This window comes from Accipiter gentilis, chromosome 5, assembly GCF_929443795.1.
Source record: "Accipiter gentilis chromosome 5, bAccGen1.1, whole genome shotgun sequence".
Classification (NCBI taxonomy): Eukaryota; Metazoa; Chordata; class Aves; order Accipitriformes; family Accipitridae; genus Astur; species Astur gentilis.
The window spans coordinates 3,272,973-3,293,041 of NC_064884.1; the positions used below are offsets into that span (position 1 = coordinate 3,272,973).

At 48.2% G+C, this 20,069-nt stretch overlaps 2 protein-coding genes across 7 annotated transcripts in view; one reads left to right on the forward strand and one right to left on the reverse strand.

Moving 5' to 3' along the window:
• ARHGAP32 (Rho GTPase activating protein 32) overlaps positions 1-17,040 on the forward strand; it is a 252,566-nt gene extending 235,526 nt beyond the window's left edge. For all 6 annotated transcript variants that reach the window (XM_049799524.1, XM_049799525.1, XM_049799522.1 and 3 more), the window contains 8 exons: positions 255-362; positions 1,630-1,775; positions 4,059-4,260; positions 5,041-5,186; positions 6,182-6,256; positions 6,840-7,697; positions 8,354-9,261; positions 10,194-17,040. In XM_049799524.1, coding sequence (XP_049655481.1) covers positions 255-362; positions 1,630-1,775; positions 4,059-4,260; positions 5,041-5,186; positions 6,182-6,256; positions 6,840-7,697; positions 8,354-9,261; positions 10,194-12,449 — 4,699 coding nt within the window. In that variant the 3' untranslated portion in view covers positions 12,450-17,040. The remainder of the gene's footprint in view (positions 1-254; positions 363-1,629; positions 1,776-4,058; positions 4,261-5,040; positions 5,187-6,181; positions 6,257-6,839; positions 7,698-8,353; positions 9,262-10,193) is intronic.
• KCNJ5 (potassium inwardly rectifying channel subfamily J member 5) overlaps positions 1,716-20,069 on the reverse strand; it is a 120,553-nt gene continuing 102,199 nt past the window's right edge. Inside the window, exon 6 of the mRNA XM_049799533.1 lies at positions 1,716-1,802. The gene's annotated coding sequence lies outside the window, so the exon portion shown is untranslated. The remainder of the gene's footprint in view (positions 1,803-20,069) is intronic.

Below are 20,069 nucleotides of genomic sequence, written 5' to 3' on the forward strand. Positions count from 1 at the left end.
GTAGCATTTAGATTACCCGTGTCCTTCTCTGTGTTTCCTGGGTCCAGCCCTTGGACTGAGGGCAGATGCTTTGGCCGTCTTTTCACTGAGCCTGGACAAAGCAGGAGAGACTCCCCTCAGCTCCCCCTCGGTGTAATTATTTGCTAAAGATAGCTGTCAAACCAAAAGAAAATAATGAACTGAGGTTTGTTTTGTAAATTGCAGCATGACTTTGCTCATCGGTGCTGAACATTTGCCTATCTCCTGTTTTCCAGGACACTGGAGTTCCTAATGAGACACTTGGCTCGACTAGCTGATTACTGCTCCATCACAAATATGCACACTAAGAACTTAGCAATCGTCTGGGCTCCAAACCTCCTAAGGTACTCTCTTTTTGTTTCCCTTTTCAATACAAGATAAGTTTTTTATAGATATTAAAAAACCAGACAGATACCTGTTCTCCAGAAAAATCATTACTTTTGACAGTGGAGAAAAAGATTTTCCGTTCTTCCATCCAATGTGCTCTTCTCCTCCTGTAAAATTTCTAACAGGAAGTTATTTTAAGCAGGGGTTTGAGACCAGCTGGCATGCTTCTGAACTAGTGATGGAAAATAGCCCCCTGCTGTTGTCAGTGGAAGCACCTGGCCGGAGAGAACACCCCAGTATTACTCTGTCTTGCTGCAGTGCAGTTCCACTGACTGCAATTCAGTAGCGGCAAGGAAGGATTCCCTCCACCCCTCTTTCCTAGGTGATAATTTCCCCTCTCCTGGTTAGAGATGAGACTAGCGTGTCTTTGATCATCCAGGAAAATTTCTTCAGTGGCGTCTCTAATTTCCCATTGCATAGGTCTCTAGATTCTAATGTGACAGCTTTTGGCTGCAAAAATTCAAACTTAGGGAAATGATCTTGGAAAATCTGTCCCCTAAAATTTGCTTTGAATGTGCGTAATAGGGTAGTTTAATGGTGTAATTTAAAAATTTTGCTTTAAAAGAAAAGAAAGAGGAAAAAAAAAGAAAAAAAAAAAACCAACACAAAAACACCCTGGCCTCTATCTGGACTGCTTTTATTACCATCCCGAGAAATCTGAGTCATAGATTCCCCTGTGTGCAGTTAATGAGGGTAAGCTCTTTCTCCTTTTTGGCAATACACCTACGAGCAGTCAAATGATCTCATTTGACTTTGCTTTTGTGAATATCGGGGTGCTTGCTGGGCAGGATCAGTTGGAGACATTCCCTGCTAGAGGAAAAAAGATCACGTTTAGAAGGCCACCAGTGGACTTTGTACAACGCCACTGCATTAAACTGCTGCCGTTCACAATATCTGGAAATAAGCTAACAAAAAGCTCGCCCCTTTGCATATGCAGTTCATCTACCTCCATCCAGACCTGCCACACACTTTTCCTTCTAGACCCTGCATTCTTCTTACCATTTCAATGAGACTCAAACCCGAACCCCAAATCTGCATATAAATCACTAATCATTTGTGCAATGCTTTGATGAGATTTAGCCTCTTAACTGCCCTTAAAGTCTTGTCCGCCTGAGCAACCAGGCACAATAGCTCTCAACACGTGCCAAAGCCTTACCCAAAAGGGGCGCATCTTCCCCTGTTCTTCTGGCTGTCTGTGTTTCATTTATTCTGCCTTTTCTTCAGATCAAAGCAGATAGAGTCTGCCTGCTTCAGTGGAACAGCTGCCTTCATGGAGGTGCGGATCCAGTCAGTAGTTGTGGAATTCATCTTGAACCACGTGGACGTCCTCTTCAGTTCCAAACTCAGCTCGGTCATACGAGACGGAGCAGGTGTGTGTCTTCCTCCACTAGCTTTACCTTGATTAAAACAGGTAGCAGACATTTCATGGGTATCTGAGCCTCCCCCGAGACATTTCAAATGTGCTTTTACTGTAACCTAGAGGACAGATTTCCAGGGTTATGATGTTAGAACCCGCCCCGTATAGCCCGGTTTTAGAAATTGCTGTCAGTACCTCTCTCAGAAGGCAACGATGCTCTACAGCAGTGCGCATCTTAATGTTTGGCTGCTGCTTTTATGCCCTAGCACTGAGAAATTGTAAGGAATTGTCCCTCCTTCTTTTTAAAACACTCATCATCGATGCTCCTGCATGCTTATCCATTTGAGCTATCTTACAGTACAACCCAAGGCGTGATCTGTCTACCCTTATCAGCACCTTGGAACATAAATGGAAATGAACCCATTCAAAGAAAGCTCTCCGTACTCAGTAATGTTGACACTAAGAAACTTAGTCTTGCTCTTAACAGGGAATATTTTGACATCTGCTGCCCTGGTTATTTCTTCTGCATAGTCTGTATGGCTTAATTAGCAGGGCCATCCAGCCACATGGCTCAGTCTGCCTTGGCCCTACAGCTATCGCCCAGTTCTCTGCTCGTGTTGCCGATTTGTGGCTTTAGGACGAGGAATGAACTGCAGCAACACATTTGTGGCCAACCCTGGAGCACTCGAAACATCATTCAGCTTTGGAACCTACAACTTCTCTTGCGTAACTGCTAAGACCATTAAGTGTACCTGTTCCACTGAAAACAAGCCGAGTTGCACCAGGAGGAAAGTTTACTCTCTCTGTTAGATCAACAAATGTGGATACCACAAGCCATTACTACTCCTAAGCAGCCTTAAGTGTGTACCATCTGCTTTGATAACCCTGCCCTTCCTATGACACGTGCACAGTCAGTGCAGTTACCACCACCTGTGCAGTACAGATAGCTGTTTTTCCAGGGCGTTTGCTGCTCCCCACTTTTAAACAAGCCCTACCTACTACTTAGGATAGCCGAGTTGCTCGAAGTCCAGCTTTTGTTCCTGCCGGAAGGCAATTTTAAGTCAGTAGGAGCCAGAGGTTAGCTTGGCTGAACAGTAACAGCCCACAGCAGGTTGCACTCTGCCAGGGGAAGATAAGCATGCTAAGAATCCAAGCCAAATTATTATCCAGGCTTAGAATGGACCATGTAAATTCAGCTAATTGTTTAATGACTTGGTCATTCTGCATTCAGTGTGCTTTGACACAAAACTGGCAGGGAGAAGGGTCAGGCTGTTTCACAGCCTACCACCTAAGCGCAGGAATACTGTGCTACAGCAAGGCAGCATCCTCGCGGGTGCTTCCAAGAGCCGCTGGTTTTGAGCACGTCTTCTTGCCTGAACCCGCCCCTAAGAGGTGAAAGCGGCATTGCCAAGCCTGCTTTAAGCCATTCCAGGTAAGGCTATTGCAAAGACAGCTGGAAGCCAAACTTCACCCACAATAGCGTTTACAGCTGGCAAACACGCACGAGACTGCACAGACTTCACCCGAGGGCTGCGACGCTGAAGGGAGAGCAGTAGGAATGGAACCAACCAGGCTGTTTGATGGGATGGCATCCGTCACCCACACCCCTTAACTCACACGAGAATAACCATATAAACGCTCGCACAATAAACAAGGGCAAACAAAAGACAGTTGCTTTTACAACAGGCTCCTCGCGCTCCTCTGTAGCAGTCTCCTCTACGCTGCAAGCTGACTTAACAGATCCTAGCAGCAGGAGGCAGCAGCAACTGCTTTTACAAAGATTTACATGTTCATCTCCAAAAACAAGCACAAGCTGTAAAAAGGTCAAAGGCAAGACACACAGCTAGATTCTGTGTCCTATGTCCATCTGTACGTTAGTTCGTAGCAACTTCAATTGCGCGTGGCCATTCCTGTTGCACGCAGAGGTGGAACCTGGGAAGGACCAAAGCCAAGCTTTGTAGGAAGAAAAACTATCATTTTCTTCACAGGCTTTTGCATACAAATAAAGCTTAAGTAAAATATGTCAGTGAAGGTTTCTAGCCTACCTGCTTCCCTCCGCCTTTTTTTTTTTTTTTCTTTTTAAAATACACTAAGCTGCTCTCAGTTATGAGGATTTAATTTTTTTTTGTCATAAACATACCTCTGACGGAATGGTTACTTTGACCACATCTTCTAGTGGCTGGGATAACAAAGATTTAGAAAAACATAGCACCTCCCTAGACACACACACCCCGAGCTTTGATCTCTGTACTGCTGTTTTCTGATTTTCCCTGTTGCCTGTGGTTTTCCCTTACAGGGCACAGTTCTTTATCACGGCCCAAGTCTCTGTTGGTGTCCTCTCCTTCCACAAAGCTGCTCACACTGGAGGAGGCACAGGCACGGACACAGGCCCAGATCAACTCTCCCATCGTGGCAGACAGCAAATACATAGAAGTGGGAGAAGGCCCTGCAGCTTTACAGGGAAAATTCCACACGGTCATAGACTTTCCATCTGAAAGGTAGAGACAAGTTTGCTTTCCAGCATGTGTCATAACTGGTTTTTTTTTATTACAGCAAAAACTTGCCAATATTGACTTACACCTGTCCTATGTAAGGTATTGTAGCCAGTTTTCCACCTGCTTTGGACTCTCTGAGGATTCAGCTTACATCAATTGTCTGGTGGACTTGGTTTAGCCATGTCACTTCTGTGCCACTCCCTCCTATTTAGCAGGGTTATCTTTAAACGTATAAAGCCATGTCGTATGTGATGCATATAGATGCTTGTACTAGTCATGCATACAGAAACCTAAACAGGGTGAACGCCTGGAAACGTTGGGGTTTTCTAGATTTCAGGACTAAGTGCCTGTAACAAATCCCGGTTCCCCTCGAAGTGGAGCAGTTGGACAGACTTGATGACACTAAATATGGCAGTGGGAGGAGGCAAATGTGATTTTACAGCATATGAGAGAGATGCTTTTAAATACCTTTTGTGGCCGCACAGTTCCTCGGAGAACTGGTGCATCTGCCAGCTAATTGAAAGCCATCCCTTAGCTGCTGTACTGTACACGTATGGAGCTTTTGCTCACCTGCATTGCACCCGCTTTGCGTAGTTTGGTGGAATTTACCCAGCAAGACTTTAGGGCTGGGCTGTAAGAATGCAAACATCCTCAGCTATTTAAAAGAGACCAAGTTTCCAAGCTTTGTTTCAGCAGAAACCAGATAGTGCTAGTAACAACCAGCAGCAGGAACTAAATGCAGCTTCCCCCTCCAACACAATTTGCTCTATTTTCTCACTCCAGAAAAAGACCGCCCAGCAAGATGAAGAAATCGCCAGTTGGCAGTTGGCGTTCCTTCTTCAACCTGGGAAAATCATCATCTGTGTCCAAACGCAAACTACAGCGCAATCCCAGTGAGCCCTCAGAAATGAAAGCCATAGCCCTGGCAGGTAAGGGTGCAAATCCAGCTTCCAAAAAACTGGGGTTTTCAGCAATACAGATTTCATGTTTACGGTGTGCTTTTATCTCCTTCTAGCGTTCAAGCCGTGCATAACACCTTCAGTTAACTGCTGTCTTTCCTAAATGGATCTCACGTTAGCTCAAGAGCCAGACGTGCTGGAGCACCCACCTCTAACGCTTTTCTCAGAGTAGCTTTTGAAAGACACTGCTCTAATAAGTCGCAGAATAATTTCTTCTGACACTCTTACTGTGAAATAAGAATACAGCTCTGGCTCCCTTTGCTGCTCTCAAAAGACACACAATTTAACTACGTAAAGATACTTTGCCACAAACACATTCACCCCGAAAGCTGGACCACTGTAACTAGAGAAGGCATCCAACAACCTTTTGTAGCCACATCCACTGTATGTGGACTGAAGTCTCAGCCCTTTCCGTGTATAGTTTACTGTCTCTTTCCAAATTTAAAAACGGCAACAACATGTTTTTGCGGTAAAACACACCACAAATCCCTAAACGCGGGCCAGTGAGGCCTTTTATCCCGTCTTCTCCCCAGTGCCGTTTTCAAAGGCATTATATGAACGTCCTTTAAGACTGTCTCCTTGGAGCGCTGAGATCATGCCTGTTCAGTGCTCATAAAACAAGTTGTGTAAGTGTTACTTTATTCCCCATTTTTAAGGGGTTTTGTTTGCTGGCAGGAGCCAACCAATTATTACAGGTAAATCCAGGCAGAATCTGTAGCAGGATGATGTGGGGAGTTGTTCCCCAGCCTGTCATCTGCAGCAGTTACCATTTTGGTAGGTTACATTTCCCCAGTCTGTAGAATGACTGTCAGAAATTGATTTACTCTCTTGTGAGAGAACTTTTACTCTCAGGACAGCGGTACTGTTGCTTGAAACCCGTTTGTGTGTTTCCTGCCACCATTACATAGCTAAATATAAACGACTTTTACAATTAGCTTTTCACTGTCCCGGTTGCCTTTCCCTAGGTGGACGAGGAGACAGTGGGACTCTTCGCTCAGCTAAAAGCGAAGAATCGCTTACCTCTCTGCATGCTGTTGATGGTAAGACAAAACAGTACCTGTGCTTTTCATGTGTGTGGATTAAAAAAGGCAGTTTGACATTACTGACTTGCAGATATTCAACAGGGCAGATTTTCCACGCCTCCAGTAAAAGCTGGACTTGCTAATTAACAAAGCAGCTTACTGCTGCCCAAAACAGATGGGTGTCACAGAGAAATGCTCATCAGGTCTTTATTTTCCTTCTAAGGTAAAAAAAAAAGCAAACCTCTTGCTTTCGTATGGCCGATACCGCTAACATTCATTCCTCGCCCTCTCCCCTTTCTATTCTAAGGTGGAAAAGACGGCATTGGGAAGGAAAACGCTTTCTCAGAAAGCCTTAAGCGTAGCACACACTTAAACTAGTTTTGCTTTTGCACACAGCTTAGATCAAACCTGACAACTGCTGTAAAAGAGTTTGAGCAAACGTAATAGACAGTTACTGCTAGCTACGTTACTTTTGTGTTTAGAGTTCACCGGGTGAGCGTCTTGCACGCCTCCTTAAGACTACTTTAAAAACAACACCGAACCATCACCTCCTAGACGGTAAGATTTTGGCACTAACCCATACATATCTACTCATTCCTAGGTGAATCTAAACTGTTTCGGCCCAGAAGACCTAGGTCCAGCAGTGACGCATTGTCCGCTTCCTTCAATGGAGAGCTCTTAGGAAACATGAATCGCTGCAATTCTTACGACAACCTTCCCCACGACAACGACAGCGACGGGGACGAGGGGCTCATCCACGTTCCTGCCCTGATTTCTCCTCGATCTGCTGAAGATGTTGACCTGAGCCCCCCAGACATCGGAGTCGCTAGCCTGGATTTTGACCCAATGTCTTTTCAGTGCAGCCCACCCCAAGCAGAGTCCGAGTGCCTGGATAGCAGTACCTCCCTGCTGGAGTCAGTCGGCATAAATAAGGAGAAGCCAAGCCTAGCAAAGAAGGATTTAGAATCAGGCAGCCAGTCCCAGACACCAGGCAGTGCCACGAGCTCCGAGCCAGTCTCCCCTTTCCAAGAGAAGATGAGCCCTTTCTTTACTCTGGACCTGAGCCCAACTGAAGAGAAGGCCTGCAAACCCCATGCCTTTTCACCCAAGATGGGGCGAAAGCCCATCAAATCTCCACCGCTGACTACTACAGAACCCGTCTCCTTCACGCTGCCCAGTCGCGTGTCAGAAGCGACTGGAGGAGTGCCCGTCACATCCAGAAACTCCTCTGCTTCCAGCTGGGGCAAAGGGATTGGCATCACTGAAATCACAAACAGGTCCCCAACCCAGATGTCCTTGCCCCTGAAAAACAGTGAAACAGGAGCAGGGGAAGGAACCCACCAAGAGCTACAGCATGGCCAGCTAGTGGCTGCTGGCAAACCCGAGTTGCCAGAAGAAGGGGAGAGACCAATGTCAAGCAGTCAGAATAAGACTGTACCCACTGGACACACACAGCCAGGTACAGTGCATTTTCCTCCATTCTTTCTTTAAGTTCCAAAGGGGACCTGCTCTCAAAAACATCCACCTCTGCGTGCCTTTTAGGAGAGGGGATTGCCCGTCAGTTCTGATCACAAGTGTCTTGCAGGGCTGTGCAGATCAGTAAGGTCTTAACCTTTGCTTTCTCCCTACATCACACAAATCTCAGATAATTTTCCATAATACTTTGTATACCACTTTTCCCCCCCCCCCCATCCTGTCATACGTGAAAATCTATAGCATGTCCTTCTAAATCATTTCAGCCAACAGGCCATCTAAGACTTTTCTTTTTTAAATTAAAAATCTGCCAACACTTGAAGAAGGGACCTTTTCGCCTAAAACCTTATGATCAAAATTGTGTAAGGGTATCTCTTTCTCTGCTACCTACTTCCTACCTCTCTAGAAATGCAAGAGGAGCCTTTAGACAATCTCTTGTGTTTTTTCCTTTTTGTGATGAACTGCTGTGCTATTGAACAGCATTTGCATGTGAGACAGAAGATAGAGTGTTTCACATCAGAAGGAACTGCCACTGTGAAAGCGTGGAAAGCATCTATTTTTTTATAATAGTCATTAAGGTTAGGTCACTCTCCTTATTGGGTAACATAAAGTCACTCTCTCTCTCAATTTTCCCCCCATTAGGAGCAGTTGCCCTCGACTCCCCCCAGGATCCTGTTCCCGTCAGTTCTGTGTCTCTTATCCCTCCTCCTCCTCCGAAAAATGCAGCGCGCATGCTAGCCCTAGCGTTAGCCGAGTCTGCACAGCAAGCATCTGCTCAGTCTCAGAAAAGGCCAGGAGATGCTCATTCTGAAAGCACAAATTACGGAGAGACTGAAGCTGGCACAGCTCTAGAAAAGCTCCATCTCTCTGCTGGTGCTCCAGACAAGCTCCACCTGTACACTGGTCTGCCCGAGAACCGACTTCACTTCCAGACTGGTGCACCCGTAGAGCAGGATTTCCAAGGTAGCAGCACACCTGGGGAGCAGAACCACCCACCAGGTGCACCTGGAAACCGGGACCCCCCATCTCTCCACACTGGCATGCCTGGGGACATGCCTGGTAGCAGAGATGCGGAGCAGGAGCAGTCCAGCTTCCATCCCGGTAAACCGGGGGACAAAGATCTCTTCCCCTCCCACGCTGGAGACTGGGAGCACACACACCACCACACTCCACCTGCACTGCCTGACTGGGAACCACCCACAACAGACTTGTCCGTAGATAAGCCCCATCTCCGCGCATGCGTGTCTGGGGACAAGCACCACATTCCTATCTGCACAGCCGATGACAAACTTCAGTCTCCTCCTGTCGTAACTGCTGGGGAGAAAAGCACCCCCCTGGCTTCAATGCCGTATTTAACCACCATCCAGACAGCAGCTGAGCCTAACCGCGGGCCAGCAGGTCTGGCCACGACTCAGGCAGACGTCACCGTTACAGCCGCGCAGCGCACGCTCACAGCCAGCCAGCCCACCCCCTCGCAGAGGCAAGATCACCAGTCGGCAATGGGACAAGTGCCAGCGGCCTCCGCAAAACCATCGAGTAGTTCCAATCAGGTACGTGGGCGCGTCCCCCAGCCTTGCGCCCGCTTGAAAGCGCAGTGTCCGCGCGCAGCTAATCTGTAATTGTAGGAGTTCTGAGCTTCGGGAGAGTCGGTCTAAATCCAAATGGCAAGAGGCAGGGGACGCTGGAAACTACGTGCGTACGACACAGATGCAGCCTGACCGGAAAGCCGTGGAGAATTTCCTAACACAAGGGAGCATCCCGATAGAGCTGCTCTCCTTGGTTTTAAGGGGAGGGGGGAACAAAAGTACCTGCTGGGGTGACCGATACAGGGAGTGCTAGCTTAGAAGCGCTCAGAAACAAGTAAGAATTTTGCACCTTCTCTTCACCGAGGCTGACGGTATCCTCTTCCAACATCCTCTTTAACGAAGCAGGTCAGATTGCTGGTGCGAGTTAGACATGGAAGCATTCACTCAGAAACCCAAACTGCCTGCTGCCCATGAAGCATGCGTGCCTGCAGCCTGTCTTAAGCACCATACCCACACTTAAGGAAGGGATTTCTGCTGTATTACACTACTTGATCTGCTCACCAGGGCGTGAGGAGTTTATATCCAGGTACATTTTCATTAAGACCAGTGCATTTATAAGCCAGACCACCTAACAAAACACTGTGGCAACCATGTAAAAGTTTTAACCTGTTGCTATAAAGGGAAAGCCACACCCTCCCCTTTCTCTAGTTTGACATTTGCAGAGCACGCCATTTGTGTCCCGAAATCTCCCAGAGCCACCACGCTGCCCTTGCTGAGAAAGGGAAGCTAAGACATCTCCTGTCCTACAGCAAGCAGCACTAGCTCTCCACAGCAAACAAACCAGGCACAGGAAAAACTTAAATTGAACTAAGCCGTATGAGCATCTGTGGTATTTTAACTACAGGACAGGGAGGAAAGATGCTTGCCTCTAACTGCTACTGGTTTCTTCCCTATAGGTTTGGGCTGCAACCGCACCTGAAAAGCCACCTGAGCCCGCTCCTGTTTTTGTCTCAGAAAGCAGTTCTACCACCCGCTGCTCCTCTTCTGTGCCCACAGGCCACCAGAGCCATTTGGAAAAGCCTCGGGAGACTACGAGGGCTCCCCCACTGCACCTGCGGTCCGAGTCCGTCCCTACTCACTCCTCCTACGGCTTTACACCCCCCGTCCCACCTGTGAGAACGCTGGAGAGCAAAATTGCTGCCGCCATGCACTCGAACAACACGGACGCCATCAACAACTCCAATTATCACACCTTCCTGTCTTCCTCCATGCTGGCTTCCTCTGTGGAGGAAGCCCTGCTGCCGCCGCCACCGCCGCCGCCCCCACCCAAGCACGCTTCCCTGCAGTCCGTGTACGTGCCGCATCCCAAGCCAGAGAGCATCCCCGAGCCCTCCGGGCCAGATGGCTACCTGCACCACAAGCTGGCTTCCATCCATCAGTACAGGCCGGAGAGCGTTCCTCCTCACATCTCCTACCACAGCAAGCCTGACCAGCACCAAGCCTACCCTCCTCGGTCAGAGACTCCCACTTCTGCGGGTACTCGCTACAACACCTACACGACCCAGGGGAAGAGCACCTCGGCTCTCCACTCCAAGCCTCGCAGCCGGACAGAGTTCGTGTCCTCCGTGAGCCCAACGGGCCTGCGTAACGCCAGCTACGCTGAGGACGCTCCACCCTACCCCACTATCCGAAGGGTTCAGTCGCTGCACGTCCCCACCCCTGCTGCCTCTGCTATCCGCTCCGTTCCCATTTCACGGACCGAGGTACCTCCGGACGACGAGCCAGTGTACTGCCCGCGGCCCCTCTATCAGTACAAGCCATATCAGCCCCACTCTGACTACCACGTAACTCAGCTGCAGCCTTACTTCGAGAACGGGCGGGTACATTACCGGTACAGTCCTTACTCCAGCTCTTCTGGATCCTCTTATTACACCACCGCTGACGGGAGCCTTTACGACCTGGACCCCTACAGCACCGTGCGGGTCAGACCTTTCCACCCCCTCCCCGGCCGAGACTTTGCATCGTACGCCTCCCGGCTGCAAAGCAAGGGCCTGTACCGCTATCCCAGCTTGTCTGCCTACCCGCGGGGTGGCCTCATCAGCCACCTAGCAGGCAAAGAGCACAGCTTCATCAGCAGAGACGTGCCTCCTGCCCCGGACATCAAGCACATGTACATGTCGTGGGACCTCGAGGACATGGAGAAGTACCGCATGCAGTCTATTCGCCGGGAGAGCCGCACGCGCCAGAAGGTGAAAGGGCCAGTGATGTCCCAATACGATAACGTGGCCCCACTGCTGCAGGAGGAACTGGGAGGGCTGGACGTGATTCACTTGCGCAGCAAATCTGATCCTGGGAAAACTGGCCTCCTCACGGTGGCAGAAGGGAAGGAGGGGAGGTACCCGGCCAAAGCAGCTACGCCCGAGGGGGACGAACGTTACTACATGCAACACCCCGAGCCAGAGCTGGACAGAGCCCACTACCACGGCGCCTACGGGAACGGGCAGTCAGAGAAGCCGTCCCTTCCCCAGAAGCAGAGCAGCGTCCGGAATAGGAAGCTGCACGAGCCGGGCTGCAACACAAACGAACACAGGACGCACTTGCAGCAGGAAGCCAGCCACAGGCAGCCTTCCGAATCCAAAAACGGGCCCCCTTATCCCGACTACAGGCCCAAAGGTGGCCCGGAGCCCTCCGAGCCCCTCGGTTACCAGCACTCGGGCAGCAAGTACATCCCGGCGAACCAGGAGACCCTGAGACTGAACCACAAGGAGGTGAGGTTGGCAGAGGACAGGCCAGATTTGGAGAGGTCTCGAGCCAGGCCCACCACATCCATGGAGAAACACTCCAGAGACTGCTATAAAGACGAGGAGCACGCCGCCTCTCCCATGGCGCCACCGCCCAAGCCCGAACGGAGCCACAGCCTCAGAATGCAGCACCCCGAAACCATGGAGAGGGACTCTGCCCTCCTCTACCCATACCAAACCCTTGGGAAACGCCAAAGCACTATGACTGTGGTGTCCCAGTATGATAATTTGGAGGATTACCATACCATGCCTCAGCACCAAAGAGGGGGCTATGTTGGAGGAGGGGGGTTTGTGCCCCCCAGTTTTACCCACGTGCACAGTAGAACTTACGCCACGGCCCTTGGCCAGGGAGCCTTCCTCCCGACGGAGCTGTGTTTGCAGAGGCCTGAAACAGAGGTCCACGTCGAGTGAGCTGGTGCGGGGGGGAAGGAGGGATAGAGTCTAAGCAGCCTCTGCTGGACAGCGGACTGTTTTATTTTTTCAGTGATGGAAAAAAAAAACCCAACCCTGCCCCGATGAGCAAAGCAAACCCACTTTCAGCCCCACCCCTACAAGCCCACCACTCACTGTTTTTATGTAGTAGAGATATAGCTTTTTCATGTAGTTTTGAGACAACTGGAACGATAGGGCAGGCTGTTTGGCACGCAGTTGTTGCCAGAGAGGCCAGGAAGAGCTGAAAGAGATGCTGTTGGGGCAGGGGGTGGGAAGGAAGAGTTTTTCCTTCCCCAGATTTGACATTGGCAGTTAACCACCGCTTCCTCACCACGCCTCCGTGGTCCTGTGCATGACGGACTGTGCATGCAGCTGTTCTCCCTGTGAGCCCCGTGTGTAGTAAGTTGCCCTTCCCACTGCTAGCTTCCAAGAAAGGGTCTCTGACGTGCCTCAGAAGAACCACTGTTCTGCCCCCTCTGAGGTTACACAGCAAGAGCGGGCTAAAAGCTGGGCAGGGGGGAAAGACTTCCCAAGTATTTTCTTCTTGATGAATGCCGAGGTCCTGCCTCTCCCTTGGAAATTACTGCTTAGGCATAGCGGATCCACTTCAGCTGCTTTGAAGCGGGTGGGAGCCTGTTTTGACTTCAAGCCTGTGGAATAGGCTGTGAAGGAAGTTCAAAATACAACACACTTCTTAAATTGCTTGCTTAACAAGCTGCTCCTGACTACAAGAAATCAAATTACTTTAAATTTCTCTATTATAAATCAGAGGCCAGCTATGGAAGCCAAGTAGGGCAGGTTTGCATTTCTCATACCAAAAGAAGTAAAACACAAAAATACACCAAACCATACACACACAGTTGGGAACAGCACGCCCATTTCATGCCAATACCTCTTTACTGCTAGGCTATCTACAGTCCAGATGATTCAATACCACGTTGTGGCTGGCCAGACAGCATCATCTCTCTACAAAAAAAAAAATTACTATAAAAATAATTTAAAAAAAAATCATCTCTATAGCATTATGTCCAATTTGTAAATTGGAGCCCACCTTATCAGCTGGGAATAACTGCGTAAGTGCCGAGTTATCTGCATGACCAGCTATTTGCCCTGGGCCAGATCCTGCAGCTCTTAGATCAGGGAATGCTCCTATTGACCTTAAACTGAAGGTCTACAGGACACGGCTTTCTGTAACCTTTAAGTTCTGTATCGGCAAGGGGATCCCTGTGAAGTTGTGGCACATGCAGAGTAGTTACGTGCCGTCTGTGCGCTGTGAAATAGTATTGCCTCCCGTATCGCAAGCGTAGCTCATACCAGTAGTCGGTTAGCAGTAGGGACAGAAGGCCAGTGCGCTCTATAATACACTAATAACATTGTCCTAGGTATTTAAGAGCTTTCTGTATTGTAAAAGAAGCCAGGCAGCATCTCACATGCAGCCTCTCAGACTTCTTCCCAGGACTCGCTACGACCCCACCTTATAAATAAAGCACATCCATTTCGTCAGACGGGGCTTGCAAGCAATACTTGAGATTTAGGAGTTTTTACATGTTCACTGATAAATTCCAAGGCCATTCCTGTTCCGTGTGGTTGAAGAACTTCTCTACCTGTTTTAAATCTCCAATGTTTTATTAAAAACCTGGAGGTCCTGCAGTTAGCACACAGCTGTGAAAGTTAAAGGGACCTTAGATGGTTTTTTGAACTAAAGTTTCATGGCTATGTTGGGGCTTTTAAGTCATATGGAAAACCTGCTTCTAGTAGCTAACTCGTCTTTAGCTGTTTGCTTCTTCTAATCTTGTAGCCTTGTCCGGGGCTGTTTCAGTAACACTTCCTTATGGTCCTCTTTTACTGTGCAACGGTGTTGTTTCAAACATTTTGTTTAGAAGAGTTGTTCTTACATGTTACGGAAATAAATCTGGCAGTCATAAAAAAAAAAAAAGAGAGAGAGAAAAAAAAAAGCAGCACTGTGATCCAGGTTACCACAGTCTCCTTGTGAGTAATTACCAGGTAGAGGGGTTGTTTTTTTGTGAGGGAATGCTTTTTGTAATGTTTTCTTCTAAGGAAAACTAACAAGAAAAAAATTACATAGAAGAAAGGGGCCATTAGGTGAGCCACCCTGTCTACATTGCTAGCTAACTCCCTAGGAAAGGCTGACCTGTCCAGATTCCTCGGTGCAAGCTCGCCAAGGGAGTCCAGTTGAAGTATGTTCTCTCTCACTAGAGGCGTGTAATGCGTTAGGACTGGTACCAGTCCTCAACCATCGTAGCACAGTCTCCCCACAGCTGCCAGTTACCTGCCAAGGTCTCCAGCTGAAGCAGGGACAATGTGTTTGGTTCAGGCTATTTGGGATTCAGGTAATGAGAGCTGTAGGTCAAACCTCTCTCTCCATGAAAGCCTTAACTCCCCACTCCTGCCCCCCCCCCGCAGCAACTCTCCTAACCTCCATTTTGGCCTTACGTTAACCAGGACTATCCTTCTCCTATGAGGGGGTGGAACCCAGCCCCCACTAATTGTGAACGCCTCTCTGGATTTTCCTGCTCAAAGCCACTGTCTCCCTCTAGAGATCAAGTGCCATCCCTGGACAACTTCTGTTCCTTACAGTCTTGTGCTACTATTGCCTGAGCCTGGGCTCTTCAGCTCACTGCATTGTACGAAGTGCCAGGTGCTAAGCACCCTCTCGTCCCGTGGGAAACAAAAGCTTTCAGCACCTTTCAAAAAGAGCTTCTAGAAGTGTACACCCATACACCCAGGTGGCTGCTACAAACAGCCCTCCTCTTGAGAACGAGAAGGTCTCCGTTACAAAAAGACACACAGCAGAAAGCTTAATACCCAGCGTCCTCCCATCCCTCTGCACACAGCCATATCAGCGTGTACTTCAAGGGCTGGAAGCTCTCAGAGAACCCAAACTAACTTCTGTACACCAGTGTTGAGCCACAAGTACAAAAAAAAACCAAACAAAAACCAACAACAAACCCCACCAAGGTTAAGGCACCAGCTTTTCCCAGACAACACCACAGATGAGCACCTTTCTTTTGGTGTTGCTGCTGCCCATAGCTTAAACATCTAGCATGATTCAGCAGTCATCCCCGCATCCACGCCACGCAAAGCCATATAGTGAACTATGCAGTTCTGCTCTTGCACTGTGGTTAATCTGATGGTCCTTAGAAAGAGTTCTACATCCTGATTCACAATAAAGTCAAAACATCCAGCTGTATCTTTCCAGAAATCATAGCTGAGATTTAAAAAGGCATTGTGCATCAGAGCAAGGAGGGGAGGTTACACCAGATGTCTAAGTAAGGTGGATGATGTGGAGGTAAGTTGGTTCTTAGTTCAGTTCTTGGCATCCTAGCAGAGAAATGGGAGAGAGCGAGGGGACGGCAATGCAAATAATACTCTATTGTGAGTCTAGTTCTGCTCAGATTAAGGAATTTATTGCCTAACCGTATCTCCAGCAAGATGACAAGCAGCTATGTTCTTAAATAATCCCTTTATACTTGCCACAAGCTATCTGCATCTTGAATTGCCACTTCCTAAGTTTTCAGCTGAGTTTCTCCCTAGTGCATGCAAGAGTTAGGGTCCAACAGCGTACTCCAATTCTGGATTTTCACCTCTGCTTTGGAGTGGAACGTGCAACCCGTAGGAGACCTTCCCTGGCAAAGGGGGAGTGCAGACATTAGGTCCGTAATGAGGACCTAGCCCCTACAAAGTCTTAAGTAAAGCATTAATTTCTGATTTTTAAAGAGTCTTATCAGGTGAAATCTATATGCATATATGACAGAACACCCACAACTTTGTGCCTATGTCTTTCCAGAGATCCTCATTTTATGCTCATCGTTTGAGGGGGTGGGGTCAGTAAGGATTGCACAGTGGTAGTAAGTTGCTACACAAAACCAAAACCAACTTGAAAAACATACTGTTCCTCTGTAACCCCAGAAAGGGACAGAACCTCATGTGTACTCTGCCATTCATCAGTACGTTGACAGGGCATTGACTGAAGTGATGTGTTACGTGTTAGGAAATCTGGATGAGAAATTGTTCTACTTAACTTTTGTTAAAGGCGGCTTAGGCATGCAACTCTTTTTCCCAGAGCCTCGAGCTACAGATACCCAATGTTGAAAGGCATGGTCTGGTTTGAACAGACATACAACATAATACCTTTGTGTGCAGAGTCTTGCCTCGTCCAGTCGGGGGGGGAGGGTGGGGGGAGAAAAGGGTTGTTTTGCAGTTCATTTTCCTGCTGTAGAAGACTTGATTTTTCTTTCCCTGAGCCGCATGAGAGAAACATCCCAGAAAGTCTTGGGTTACCTTTGGAGTTCCCTTCACTTTAATTTATATAGTGTCTTTTTTTGTGAACTGGTGTAAAATGTATATGCCGACAAGCTCATGTATTTTTATGTAAATATTTTTTGTGGTTTCCCCACTTGCCCTTCTCTGTAAATATTTAGAATTCTCATATTCTTCTCACCTTGTATGATGCAGATGTGGTTTTGTTTCTGTTTTTTATTTGTACTGTAATGCAACAATCCAGACTGAGGTGTCTTGTGGTATTAAACAAAAGCAACAGTCCCACTGAGCTCGCACTCAGATGTACAACTTGACAGCATTAATCAAGCCAGGTTAAAAACTATTCCGTTGTGTTTGTGTGTATTTTTGCCTCTGCCTCATTAATTAACAGTATATTTATATTAAAAAAAAAAAAAAGCCAAACACAGGAAAAGCCAGTTTAGAGCCTTGCTTTGGGGGGGTGCTGGCAGGAGGTGACTTTGTATTCATATGCCAAGGCTACTGCAAAATTGCTCACCTTAAGCCCGTGCCACTGCTTATCTGTTCAGTTACACATGTGGCCATGACTGCTTCGTAACAGAAAATAAACTAGCCTGGGCTTTTTTTGTCTCCCTTTCTTCTCACCCAGCACGACAGCGCAAGGAGAAATAGCTGGCACAGAAGGCACAGGGCAGATTAAGTTAGGACTAACAGATGGCACAGGCCACCTTGGCCCTCAGAGCTGGCTGGGAGGGATTCTAGGCACCACAGTAATATCATTCATAGTTAATTAATAGCAAAAATGATGACTCAAGGAAGCTAATTTTATACTTTTTTTTTAACATTGTAAGAAGGACTTCTAGTAGTCTTTTCATCCAGTAAATGTTACGCTCTGTAGCACTGCCACCAGTAATAAAACCAACTTACTATTCCTCTCCTCGGAGGATGAGCCAACCCTCGCTCTCCACACTGAGCCTGTAGGACACAGTCTGCCACGAGGTTATTGCTACCATGTACATCCATCCGTCAGGCCCAGAAGCCTTTTGGGCAAGTATAGCAGGGCTGCCGGGTATTAAGGCTTGTGTTTGATCTATCTTTCAAACTCTTTGTCTCACCCACTCCCAAATCTTCACTTTACAATCCAGATCTACTTGTATTACCACGCATTCAGCCTTTCCAGCTAAACGCTCGTGTCCTTAGAAGAAAGGTCCCACCAACAAGCTGAGCAACCCACCCCTTCTCCGTTCTTTAACATCTGCTTGGCACCATGCTGTTCCAGAGCAACACGGGCAGTTCGGGGGGGACCTTGCGAAGGCTGCAAACCAGGTACCCGTGCTATACCTCTCCACGGCAGAGATTCACTAAAAGCAGCAAGCTTTTCCCCTTCTGAGCACCATCAGAAACACTGTTGTCACATCCAGACTATGAAAAGAATTGGACAGGCTTTCACACACCTCCATAGGATCCCCCCCCATGCTCACTCTCCATCCCCGCTCGTATGTGCCTGATGAATTATCTGTTGATGCCACTAACACTGAAGTTGTATTCTGCCTTTAGCCTCAAGGACAACTAGGATGACTTGGCAAACAAAAATCTCAATTCCTGAAGTTCACATTTTCTGCACAGTATGTTAATTATCAAAAGGACAAGTGTCAGTGATGAATATATATCCCCAAAGACTCAGGTTTGGTGGGTAAGGGAATAGCAGAGATCTGAACCCATTGCCTGAAGGAGCATCCCCAAAAACTGATGTACCACCTCCCCAACTTGGTTTGGCCTAAAATGCTTCAAAAGCAGTGCTATGCCTTCCCAGCCAACAAGGGCATTTCCTTTAATAACACTCTCAAGATCACAGAGAGCACAGAGGTTATCAGCTGGCTGTTCTACCACACATCGAAGGAGAACTCTCTGTGTACAAGCAACGCCGAGACCATTTCTCAATTGCACACGCTTATTTCTCCTCCCACCGCTTTAAGAAAAAAAAAAGAAAAAGATTACAACACTCAAGTCTTCTCTGGCAGCCTGTCCTGAGTAGCACCCTCGTGGCTGAGATTTATGTACAGAGCAGACTGGGGAGAAGGACAGATTTAAACTTTAAAGGCTGTCTAAGGACTGATGAAACCCTAGGCATGAAATGGATTTTTCTGAACAAGTGCTTCCACCAGGTAGCGCTGTTAAACCACATTTGCCTCTAAAAGCCAACTTTGTAGACCATTTAAAAGGATTATGTTCCATTCTAGTAGTTTCTGTTCAGGTTTCCAACTCCTGCTAGGGGTGGGGTTTTTTTGTTTTGTTTTCATTTTAAAAAAAGTTACATCGAGTACTCTGTGCTCCTGCAGCATGCATACAGTCCCCTAAGGAGCTCTGCTTGTCTCCCTAAAGCAACACCAGCATGCAGGTGTCACACAGAGCGCCCAGCTGAGAAGGCTGACTTATCAGTAATGCTGAAGCATCCAAACTGAAAAGCAAACTGCAGACCTAGGCAGATCACTGCTGCTTTTCAAAGAAGTTATCAGCCCTTCAAGGACTCCGTCCCTAGAGGAACACTACGATATGTTTGCTTCAACACTAGAAAAGTCATCCAGAAGCAGCAACCGATACTGGAAAAGCCAGGAAGATGCAATGCTGCTCAGTCCCTCCCTTGTCTTCCTCCAGCTGGCAAGGATGCCCTGCTAAGATTAATTATCGGACGACGCACCTAGAAGGCCCCCCCAGCCACAAGCACCGAGTCCAGCATCTGTCAGAGCAAAGCTTACGCAAACACAAGAGTCTCGAGCCACACACGCACAGTGACGGCAGCGCGCGGGGTGCGACTCGTTGAACCTTACTTCCCAGCACAGGACTGGGCACTGGCCCGGATTTAGCTCCTCACCTTCACGTTAATCAGGAGCTGAGCATCTGCTCCAGGCAGACTCCTTCCCCTGGGTCCAAGCAGGGCAGCAGGACAGCTGATACCTTTCTGCCCCCATGAAGGGAGCTGCAGGCAGGCAGCCCTCCAAATGGGGAGGCTTCTGGTGCCCCTCTCCAGCAGGACTTGACAGAAGTTTGGCAGAGTGGTACGAGAACAAGGGAGGGATGCGAGGGGTCACACAAATCCCCTAGATGAGCATTCCCGGTGCAAAAGCAGCACTTGGTGCAAGAACAGCCTGCCATCACCTCAAACAACAGGCTGTCACAGGTGGCAAAGCATCCTGCCCGTTGCCTGGGTCACAGCCCAGGAAAGCCAGACCAGCCACTTCTAAGCGAGCATTTCTGACCTGGGGGCCAAAAGCAACCACCAAAACAAACACGGCGGGGGGGACACACGACACATCTCTGCTCCTCTCATCCTCCTGGGGA